This window comes from Camelus dromedarius, chromosome 26, assembly GCF_036321535.1.
Source record: "Camelus dromedarius isolate mCamDro1 chromosome 26, mCamDro1.pat, whole genome shotgun sequence".
Taxonomy (NCBI): Eukaryota; Metazoa; Chordata; class Mammalia; order Artiodactyla; family Camelidae; genus Camelus; species Camelus dromedarius.
The window spans coordinates 20,718,015-20,730,517 of record NC_087461.1 but is presented as its reverse complement, the minus strand read 5'-3'; the positions used below and the strand labels follow the sequence as shown (position 1 = coordinate 20,730,517).

Below are 12,503 nucleotides of genomic sequence, written 5' to 3'. Positions count from 1 at the left end.
TCAGCCCTGCAACTGCGAGGAACTAAACTCTGTGGATTAACAGGAATGGGTTTAGAAGGGGACCCTGAGCTCTGGACGGGAACACGGCCAGCCACCCCCCGATTTCCACTGTGAGACCCTGAGCTGAGAACCCAGTCACACTACAGACTTCTGACCTGCACAACTGGAAGGTGATGAAAGGGTGCTTCTTTAGGTCACTAAATCTGCAGTGACTTGGGCCCTCGAGGAGAGCACGATGTCTTCCATCTATGCCACCCATCAACCAGAATGCCCTGCACACCTGCCTGGGCCTGGGACCCCTACCAAGGACGTGCGCTTGGGTCCCCTGCTGGCAATACCTCCACAGCTCATCTGCCCCTTGGGGAGAAAGACCCTCTGGTTCATGCAGTGTCCACCCAGTCCCCGACGCCTCCCTCAGGGCTCAGACACAGAGCTCAGGCCCCAATCCCACCCCCTCCCTCACCCTAAGATCCAGCGTGCACAGGGTATCCTGTGGTGCAGACTCAGGATGGTTAGGGGTCTGCCTGGCATGTGGCCTGTCCTGCCCCATCTCCCAGCTGATGCTGGGCTGCTGCCACGACACTGTCCCAGCTCTCTGTGCTGAGGACCCCAATGCTAAGGAGCTAAAGCACTGTAACACTGTGGGTTTACCTTGGTGCCAGAGTTCAGACCGTGGGTGCTGGGTCGCATTGTTTTCTCTATGTATATAATAATATTTAACAACATAGTAATATATACACACTATACCTACATGTATATATAAAACCTGTGTGTCTATGTATACGTGTATTTAAAAAAAAAAAAGATGGCTGTCATGTAGGACTGCAGGACCCCAGGTTTCAGACTGTCCTAGGGAAACCACAAGTTTGTATTTTCATGTAAAACCCCTAACTCACAAAGGCAGACCACCCAGTTAAGAAACGTGTCCATCTCACCACCACTGAATCTGCCGCCACTCTGTGCCCGGAACCCTCCCCCAGACACTCGCACCCACCCCTCCCTCTGTTCCAGTCTCCACTCAAGTACCACCATCCTCAGGGATGCCATCCTCAGCCACCATCCTTGGCCACCATCTTTAGAGCCTCCACACACACTCGAACCCCTTCCACCTGCTTTACTGGCCTCCCGGCACTGACCCCACCCCCCACAACTGCAAGTCCTGGGAGCTCTCTTCACAGCAGTCTGGCTCCGTTTCCCTCAGCAGTGGGAAGGGAAGCAGTCTGTTTTGTTCACAACCACTCCCAAGCCTGAAGCCGTGCGAGGGCTTGGCTCGTACAGATGGCTGGCTGCCCCATGCCGGGGATGAGCCTGGAAACGTGCACAGTGGTGAGTGTGGAAAGTTCTTCCGTTCCAAGAGAGCGGAGGCCTGCCTCAGGGCCCAGCGAGCTTGTCGGCCTCCCAAGAAGGATACGAGAAGCGGTCATTCCACGTGGCTCTCTCCACGTACTCCAGCATGACCACGGCTTTGATTGTCGTGAGGAGCTTGTTCCAGGTCTCATCAAAATCCACCACTCTCGGTTTCAAAGACATCGTGCAAGTTTAGTGTTGAAATCTGTGAATCAGAAAACAACAACAACGTTAGCCGAGTGCTGCGAGCTCAGCTCGGGGGATCCGACAGCGAGACGCCCGGAGGCAGAACCGGGCACGCATGCGGTCGTGCTGGTCCAGACAAGGGAGTCCATAGGATATTCGCATCCACCACAAACTCTAGGAAACGAAAAGCTTTCACCACATTATTGTAATCCAGGGTGTTCCAAGATCGAGAAGCCTCGGTTACTGCGCTGAAAGAAGCATGGACCAGTGGGCCGAAAACCCAACCATGAGACACACATAAGAGACACCCAATAACAAAGTTTTGGCCCCAATTCCTTGTGGTCTGCACTCCTTAAACTGGGGGCTGAGGTCGTACACAGGGGAATATGAGAAAACATGAGAAAACTAGACGGTTCATTTTCCTGGTGCATCGGTTCATCCAGATTTCAAATCCTTCTCAACGTTACATCAGACGAACAGAATTAAAAGAGAAACGTCTTAAGGGTTAATTTAACTGCACGAGGGAACACTTTTTCCAGCATGTTTTCACATCCTCCCCAAAGTTTTCCGTTATTATGGGGACTATGATGCACCAAGCCGGCCTGCAGCCCGGGCCACACGAGGAGGGGACATCCTTTCTCCTGCCTCCCACCGTAGGGAGAAGGGGGGTGCACAGAAAGGAAGAAAGAGGCGAGGCGGGGAGACCAGCTGCACGGCCCCGGCCCCCACACTGGAGGTGGCCCCAGGCCCTTCTTACATTCTGTCCCAGGAAAAAGAACTCAAGAGGAGTCCCAGGAATAGGCTTCAAGGAAGAGAAGAAAAGGAATCGGCAAGAAGACTAACAAAAGCCCAAAAGAGTGTGTGCCACCCTGAACTAAGACTCTCTTTCTTCGATGTGCCAGGGACCCCACCTCCAGGCCTTAAACTTCCTCTAACTAGAATGGGCTAGCAGTAATTCCTGTGCACTGCATGGATGCTCTGGCGCCAGCCCTCAGGAGTTCTGGGTTGCATTCATCCTTCATTCATCAAGGAAACACTACTGTTAACGTCCATACAGTAGAAACTATGAGCCAAGCACAATTCTAAGTGCTTTATATAAACTCATTTAAACCCCCCAACAAACTGACTGAGGGGGCCTCACTGTTCTCCCCTCCCCGTTTTCTCCATAGAAACATGACAACGGGGTGACAGGCATGGAGCTATTTACTGGTGGCACCAGGAGGACTGAGACCAGGCTGGAGCCCGTGCCCTAGGCCACTACACACAGCTGTTCTGCTACTAACATTTTTAGTGAACTCTTAAGATATACACCAGGCACTGCTCCAGGCTGAGGAAGTTCCTGGCCTTCAGGAAGGTGAGAATCTTGGATCTGGTACTCAGAAACAAAAATAACCAACCTAAACCCCAAAGCCGCCGCCCCACTTGTCCTCCTCAGAGCTGGGGGCCGGGGGCGGGGGGGGGGGCACGGGGAGGCGTGCATTGCAGGCAGCAGCTCAGGCTCACAGGCTGCCTCCCCGACAGGACGCTGGACTAAAGCACCTGTGCTCTGGGTCTTCTCAGGGGACTTTCTTCCCTGACATCTAAGCCGGTAACGTTCCTGCTCCCAGGTCACTGAACACGGCAGGCTGATCCACAGCCTACCTTTTATCCCGGTTGTTTCTATACCCAAAATTCTTCTCTTCTCCGTGTCCCCCCCCCCCCCCCGCCCCGACACTCAGCCCTGGCCCAGTGTACCAGCTCTCAGGAAACTTTCCAGGCCCACATAGGCCAGGTAAGGTGCCCGCTTCTTAATTACTTGAGAACTCTATGCTTCGTCTCTGTTGGAGGATGAAACCGCCCTCCACTGTAACTGTCTGAGTATTTCCCGAAGGGAGGGGAGATTCTGTAACTCTGTACCAAAAAGCCGGCCTGTTCCCTTCGCGTTCGTTCCCTCCCCTCATAAAAACAGCACGACGCCGTACATGCTGCTCGTGCATGACTTTAATGGTGGCACAGATTACCTTTTACCTTTAGGCAAGTTTTGACAGACTCAGCCTGGCACTAACGTCCATGCTGAGACCAACAGCTCTATGGCAGAAGGGGTTTATGTGCAGTGTCAGCCCACTCCTAGACAGTGGACGATGTGGCAGCCAAGGTGAGGGAAGCACCAGCCCAGTGACACACACTGGGAACTAACAAACCAGTAACAGGAAATATGCTGAAACAGTCTGTTAAATTCTCTGCTTGCCCAACCGAAAACTCATATACTAAAAAAATGTTAAGTTCCTTCATTTTACTTAAACTGTTTAAACAGTAATTTATTTCTAGAGTATTTACGTAAGGATATTTCAGAGAGAGAGCAAAGAAACAGGACCACGACTGCCGCACTGTTCTCTCTGCTTCCCAAGCAGTCAGACAACTCACAAAGTGCACGGGGCCTTGCCTGTCACTCCTGTGCCTTCCCGGGACCACGCCACGTCCTGCCGGGACCACGACCACCCCAGTCAGTGCGAGTATGGTCCACTGCATGCCTGCAGGGCTCAGACCTCACGCCGCCCAGTGTCCTCCAGTTTTCCCCCAGGCTCACGCACGCCAGGCTGGGGTCTTGAACACTGCGGCACACAGGTCCTGTGCCTACGGCCCATGAGTGATCTGGGCCCCAAAAAGAAATCACAGGCTCCAAATACCAAAAAAAAAAAACAAAACAAAAAAACAAAAAACCTGCAAAATACAAATTCATGTTTAAATACATTTACAAATAATATTAGGTCACATTAACTACATTGATATAGTGATTTCATTACATTTGAAAGCGGCTTATAGATTAGACTGATCAGGCACTCAGAGCACCATTTCTAAATATGTACGACTGTCACCAACTTAAGTTAGATAATTACAAAAATGATCTGTACAGTCACCACGTGACCCAGCAATTCCACTCCTATGCAAAAGAACACACGTCTACACAGAAACCTGTACACAAATGTTCCCAGCAGCATTATGCAGAGGCCAGAACAGTGGAAAGAACTCAAATGTCCATCAAGTGATAAATGGACAGATAAAACGTAGTGCGTCTGCACAAAGGAGCCTTATTCTGCCATACAAGGGAACGAAGTACCGACAGGCACTGCGATGTAAGTGAGCCTCGAAGGCACGCCAAGTGAGTAAAGCTGGTTCCAGAAGACCCGGTATTGTATGACCCCATTTATATGAATTATCCAGAAGAGGCAAACTTGTAGACAAAGAAAGTATTTTAGTGGGAAATAACTGCTGATTAGGGGACAAAAAAGTTCTAAAATTCACTGTCATGTCAGTGTTTGCACAACACTGTGAATGTGCTGAAAACCACTGGATCATACATTTCAAATGGGCACATGGAATGGTACGTGAAGGATATTTCAGTAAGGCTGTTAGACATTTGAGGAAATAACCCTATCCAAAATTTTGGAGCAATGTGACGTGGAGGGGAGGGGAGAATGGGTATATTTACGTGGCTGCATTTCTGAAACCCGTCTCCCTCACTGCCACATACCAGTTACCGGCTCCCCCTGCCAGAGGCAGTATTTATTACATGTGTCTGGGGTGTTTGTGCATGTGGGGTATTCCCTCTTTTTACATAAATCACTTACAGAGATGATCTTTTCTCACCTGTTTCACATAAATGGTATTACACTGCGTATTCAACAATATATTTACTTAACAGTGTATTTGGGAAAATATTTCATATTAATACATAAGGATTTCTTTACTCTTCACAGCATTCCGTTATTTGGCTGAATCAGGATTCATTCTACTATGTTTGACACAGTATGTGATGAATCCTCCAAAATTAAAGTGCCTAGTTTAGTAACAGTAATTTTAAGTTAAATTGTTTTTTAAAAAATGGATAAGCTCTTTTTACATTGACATTCACAAGACTTTCTTCCAAAGACTGTGATAGTACAATTTAAGTTACAATTGCTACATATACTTATTGATAAGATAAAAAACATTATCATTATCTTTAACTTAAATGCCTTATGAATTCCTCCCATGCTATATGTATTACACATACAAGCATTACTAACCATCAACCTGCAAGTCAGCAAAATCCAGACTGCAGGAAACTACTGGATAATCAGATTTCTTCAATAAACTGTACACACAAATAAGAGAGGGAGAGAAAAGAAATAAGACTGAGAGAGATATATAAAGGGAGAATTGAGCTAAAATAGACCAAAAGGCACATTAATCTACCACAGTGTGACTCATCTTTTCTGGATCCAGATTTGAGCTCTTTTTCTAAATTATATTTATGATACCCCTAGAAATTTGAAAACTGATGGGATATTTGGTGGCAGTAAAAAAACTTATAATGATAATTACGAGAGCTTTAAAAATGAGTCCTTATCTGTTGACACATTCCAAAATATTTATGGATGTAATAAATGCTGTCTCAGATCTGTTTCAAAATTAAATAGTGTGCTTATGAGCTGGTAATTGTTGAAAATGAATGACACGTACATGAGGGATTATTATACTATTCATTTTCTGTGTATGTTTGCAATTTTCCAAAGGGGGAAAAAATCTTCACCATCAACACTCACATAAATATAGGGGAAGCACAGAAAAGAAGTCAGAAATCTTAAGAAATAAAAAAGTAGTATTAATATAAGAGGTCTAACATTCGATTAATATGCATTCTAGAAAATTAGAGGTAATTTATCCAAGAAAAGATATCTCAGAACTCATACGAGTTTTCCAACTTAAAAGGGCCTATTAAATATCCAGAATATTTGATTTTAAAAGTAAATATGAAGGCACCTCTTTTTGACATATTAAAACATTGGGGTAAAGAAAAGATTCCCAAAATTACCAGAAAAGAAAGCAAGCTCACAACAGAATACAAATTAGAAAGTCTTTAGACTTACGATAGTAGCAGGGAAGCTAGGAGGTAGTTTAAGTGTAAAGCAATGCCTTCAAACCCTCAGGGAAAGTGACTAATCACCTAGAACTCTCTATCAAGAGTGACATCAAACAGTTTACTTTCCCTGTAGCCCTTCCACTAGGAACCTGCGAAGACACCCTCCATCAGGAGGAAATGGGACAAACCAAGAAAGAGTTGGGAGCCCGGAGATGGGGGGGGGCTCTAACACAGGAGAGAGGAACAGGAATTTTTCAGAACAGCAGCTTCACAGATTTTAAAAACCACCTGTCCACATGGACACACGAAGGGCTCCAGGAGGGTTATCTCCAAGAAAAAAAAAGGAGGGAGGAGGAAGAGTGTCTCAGGGGTCAGCAAGCTTTTCCCGCAGAGAACCACATGGTAACACTGTACCCTCTGAGAGCCAATCAGTGTCTGCTACAGCTACTCAACCCTGCCACTGCAGCACAAAAGCAGCGCCAGACAGTACACATGTGAGCAGGCATAACTGTGTTCCAGTAAAACTTTATTTACAAAGAGCAGGGAGAGGGAAGAATTTAGCCCCAACACCATACTTTGCCTGGACCTCTCCCACAGCACCCTGCATGTTTGAGGTCTGAGCACTGTAAGGAGTTGGCAGCCCTAGTGAAGAATCTGGGGATAATTTAGGAATATGACATTAAAACTAATCAAAGGATTAAGCAAAGATGCACTAGCTAGCACAAAAAAATCCTGAACCATTAAAAAAAAGATAAAAAATTAGATTTCAACAGAATGTTTAAATCCTGGTCTAGGAGTAGCACCAATAAGAAAATGATAAATGTGGTAAAGGTAGTAGAGTAACCACATGTGAAGCTAGTATGAAGGTTAACGACAAAAGCAGTAAGATAGCTATCACTACAATAGTTAGTTAAGGGATACACAAGATAAAAAGATAAAAAATGTGACACTGAAAACAAAACGTGAGAGGGAGAATAAAAATGTACAGCTTTAGAACGCATTCAAACTTAAGTTGTTATCAACTTAAAATAGACTGTTATAAATAAGCTGTTACATATCAGTCTTATGGTAACTACAAAGTAAAAGCTATAGCAGATCCATAGAGAGAACAAGAGGAATCCAAGCGCGCCATTGAAGAAAGCTATCAAACTACAAGCTAAGAGAGCAAGAGAAGAAAACTACAAAAAAAGCCAGAAAACAGCAAAATGGCAAAGGTGCACACCCATCAATAATTAATTTAAATGTAAACGTACTGAATTCTCACATCAAAAGACAGAGTGAATGGATCAAAAAAACAAGACCATCTATATGCTGCCCATAAGAGACTAACTTCAGATCTAAAGACACACAGACTGAAAGTGAAGGGATGGGAAAAAAATTCCGTGCAAATGCAAACTAAAAAAAGCTGAGTTAGCTACATAGTTAGCCCTTGAACAATATGGACTGGAACCACACAGTTCAGCTTATATGCAGAATTGTTTCAATAAATACATAGCCGGCACTCCATATCAATTGCAAAATCTGTGCATACGGAGCGCTGACTGAAAAAGCCTTCAGCTGTAGACTTCAGTATCTGTCAGGGGCCCAGGAATCAATTCCGCATGAGTACCAAGGGACAAATGCATTGTATCAGACAAAATAAAATTTGAAACAAAGGCTGCAAGATGAGACAAAGGGCAATACATAGTGATAACAAGAGGACAGGACATTTGTAAATATATATTCACCCAACACAGGAACACCTAAATATTAACAGGTATTAACAGACCTAAAAGGAGAAACAGATATCAGTACAATATTAGCAGGGGACTTTAATACCCAACTTCTATCAATGGGTAGAGCATCCAGGTCAAACATCAATGAGAAAACACCAGCTTTAAATGACATACACATACATACAGAACATTCCATTCAAAAGCAGCAGAATGAATATACATTGTTCTCAAGTATATACAGAATATTCTCCAGGACAGATCATACACTAAGCCACAAAACAAGTCTTAATAAATTTAAGGCAGGAATTATATCAAGCATCTTTTCTAACCACAATGGTCCAAAACTAGAAATTAATTACAAGAATAAAACTGGAAAATTTACAAATATGTGGAAATTAAACAACATGCTACCAACCAACCAATGGGTAAAAGAAGTAATCAAAAGTAAAATTTAAACATATCTTGAAACTAAAGAAAATGGAAATAAAACATCCCAAAACTTATGAAATGTGCAAAAGCAGTTCTCAAAGAGAATTTAGAGCAATAAATGCCTACATCAGAAAACAAGAAAAATCTCAAAAAAAAAAAAACCCAAAAAACAAAAAACAAAACCTAACATTACACCTCAAGGAACTAAAGAGAAGAACAAATGAAGCCTAAAGTCAGCAGAAGAAAGAAAATAAAAATTTGAGTGGAAATAAATGAAAGAGACTAAAAAAACAACAGAAAAGATCAATGAAAGTAAGAGCTTAGTCTTTGAAAATGTAAACAAAATGACAAACCTTTAGCCAGACACACCAAGAAAAGAGAGGACTCAAATAAAGTAAATGAAAGAGATATTACAACTGTTATCACAGAAATACCAAGGATCATAAGACTATTATGAACAATTATATGCCAAAAAATTGGACAACCTAAAAGAAACAGATAAATTCTCAGAAACATACAAACTACCAAGACTGAATCATGAAGAAACAGAAAATCTGAACAGACCAATTACTAGTATGGAGACTTGAATCAGTAATTTAAAACCTGTAACCAAAAGCCTACAACAAGACAGCTTCACTGGTGAAGTACCAAACATTCAAAGAATTAACACCAATCCTCAAACCTTTCCAAAAGACAGAAAAGGAGATATTCCCAAACGCATTTTACAAGGCCAGCATTACCTTTATCACCAAAATGAGACAAGGACACTGTAAGAAAAGGAAATTACAGGTCAATATTCCTGATAAACATAGATGCAAAAATCTCCAAAAAAATTGGCAAGCCAAATTTAAAAATACATTAAAAGGATCATACCCTATGATCAAGTGGGATTTATTCCAGGTTTACAAGGTCCAACAGCTGTAAATCAATCAACGTGATACACATTAACAAAATGAAGGATAAAAATCTTATGATCATCTCAACAGATGCTGAAAAAGCATTTGACAAAATTCAATATCCATTTATGATGAAAACTCAACAAAGTGGGCACAGAGGGGACACACCGCAACATAATAAGGATACATATGACAACTCCACAGTTAACATCATACTCAACAGTGAAAAGCTGAAAGCTCTTCCTCTAAGATCAGGAATAAGATAAGGATGCCCACTCTTGCCGCATAGTATTTATTCAACATAATATTGTAAGTCCTAGCCAGAGCAATCAGGCAAGAAAAAGAAATAAAAGGTGTCTAAATTGGAAAGAAACAGGAAAAACTGTCACTGTTTCCAGACGACCTATTATATGGAGAGAACCCTAAGGCTCCACCAAAAAACTGTAAAAACTATAATCGAAGTCAGTAAAGCTGCAGACACAAAAATCAATATACAAAAATCTGTTGCATTTATATAAATAACTATCAAAAGAAAAATTAAATAAACAATCTCATTTACAATTGTACCAGAAAGAATACATTACATCTATTAATACAATAGGAATAATTTTAATCAAGAAGGTGAAAGACCTGTACACTGAAAAGCATGGTATTAGTAAAAAAATTAAAGATGACACATGTTAAAAGGAAAGATACCTATGCTCATGGATTGGAAGAATTCATTTTGTTAAAATGTCCATACCACCCAAAGCAATCTACAGATTCAATGCAAGCTCTATCAATATTACAATGGCACATTTCATAGAAATAAAAAAAAACGTTCAAACTTCCATGGAACAAAACACAAAACTGAACTCATAAATACAGAGAACAGACTGATGAATGCCAGAGCGGAGGGAGTTCAGGGGGCTGTGAAATGGTCGAAGGAGGGCAAAAGGTACAAACTTCTAGTTATAAAGTGAATCCTGGGGATGTAATGTATAGCATGATGACTATTGTTAATAATACCATATTGCATATTTGAAAGTTGCTAAGAGAGTAAATCTTAAAGATTTCCATCACAAGAAAAAAATCTTGTAACTATGTATGGTGATGGATGTCAACTAGACTTACTGTAGTGATCATTTATAATATACAGAAATATCAAGCCATTACATTGTACACCTGAAACTTGTATAATGCTCCATGTCAACTATACCTCAATAAAATTTTTTAAGAAAAAGAAAAGCCACAGCCTAGGAGAAAATACTCGTAAAATATTTACCTGATACAGCACAGATACACACACATAAATGACTGGTACTTTGAATATAAAAAGAACTCTCAAAGCTCAATAATAAGAAAACACACAACTCAATAAATGGCCAAAAGACCCAAACGGACAGTTCAGAAATACTGAAGGCAAATAAGCACACACACAAAATGCTCACCATCATCAGTCATTAGGGAAAGACACACTAAAACCTCAGTAAGCTACCCCCATACACTAACTAGAATAGCTCAAAAAACCTGACAGTATCAAATGCTGCTGAGAAGACAGAACAACCAAAACTCGCACTTGTCACAGGTGGAAATTTAAAATAAAATAACCACAGAGGCAGTTTCTATTAAAGTGAAGCATATACTTCCCATGTGACCCAGCAATTCCATGTCTGGGTATTTATACACGAGAAAGGAAGACATGTATCTACAAAAAAACCCTGAACACAAATTCTCAGAGCACCTTTATTCATAACTACCAAACCCCAGAAACCTAAATGTCCCATCAACTGGTGAACGGAAAACACAATGTGGCGCGTTCACACAGAGTTATTCTACTCGGCGGTAAAACAGAACAAATTACTGACATGAGGACAAGGGATGATTCTCAGAAGTATTACACTAAGTGAAAGCAGACAGACTCATTAGGCTACATATCGCATGGCTGCTGGAAAAGGCAAAAACATAGGGATCTGCATCAGCTCACTGGTCGTCAGAGACACGATGGACTACAAAAAAGCAACAGGAAATATCCGAGGTGATAAAATATTCTGCATCTTGCTTGTGGTGGCGGTGGTTACACAACTATACAAATTTGTCAAAATTCAAAGAACAGTGTATCTTCTTTAGGGTGAATTTTACCATGTGTAAGTTATACTTCACCTGACCCCTCAAACTCAACATGTCCACCTATTTCTAGTATTTCACATCTTAGTAAATGATACTATAATACACCTAGCTTGTCTGGTAGAAATTTTATTACTCACTTCTGACTTCTCTTAGTCTTCTCTACAAATCAATCCAATCGATCAATAAACCCTGTCAACTCCATCTTGGAAACATTTCTTGATCTATTCACTTCTTCCCACTCACACTGACATCACCCTAATCCAAATCACCACCTCTCAACCCACTACTCCTAAATGAGCCGTCTGTGTCCTCTTTTGCCCGCTTGGTACATTCCAAATACCACAGCCAATGCAAGCTTTCCAAAATGCAAGTCTGATTATATCACACCCTTTAAGAAAAATTCTTCAAAGACTTTAACTTACAACCTTTATTATGTATCATTTTTACCACTTAAGAAAAAATAAAACTCCTCCCTGCTTTCTTAATTTACAGCTCTGACTTTCCATAAAAGTCAATAAACATTTCACTAATACTCCTGACAACAAAGATTGTAAAATCAGTCACCAGTTCTAAGAGAACAGCCAGGTAACCTAAGACAAAGACGGAAATAAAGACGCGATCAGGAAAACCAAACTGATAAACTACATTTCTGATACAAATGTTCTAAAATCTCTTTTGCTTTTTTCCTCCTCACAACCTCACTCCTCAGAACACTAAAGGCTGACCTGTCACTAACCTTCTTTCCTTTCTCCTGAGAATCTTAACTTTCCAGTGAGTTTTAGGTACCAAGGTTAAGTGAGAGCCCCAAAATAACATGGCCTGCCCAGGATGATGTATTAACACAACCTAACAAAATTCCCACTCCAAAAAATGTCTTTAAAAACAAAGTTACCAGTAATAGCAGAAATACAAAAGAGATAACTTTGCCAATATCAGACG

General features: G+C 41.7%; 1 protein-coding gene across 4 annotated transcripts in view; it reads right to left on the bottom strand.

The window, feature by feature from the left end:
• Window positions 1-12,503, bottom strand: part of CUL2 (cullin 2) — a 74,193-nt gene that overhangs the window by 51,222 nt on the left and 10,468 nt on the right. For 3 of the 4 annotated variants that reach the window (XM_064479497.1, XM_031448712.2, XM_064479496.1), the window contains exon 2: window positions 1,412-1,552. In XM_064479497.1, the coding sequence (XP_064335567.1) occupies window positions 1,412-1,530 (119 nt within the window). In that variant the 5' untranslated portion in view covers window positions 1,531-1,552. Of the gene's footprint in view, window positions 1-1,411; window positions 1,553-3,955; window positions 4,180-12,503 lie in introns of those variants that run through there. The other variant, XM_031448713.2, reaches the window with a different exon arrangement.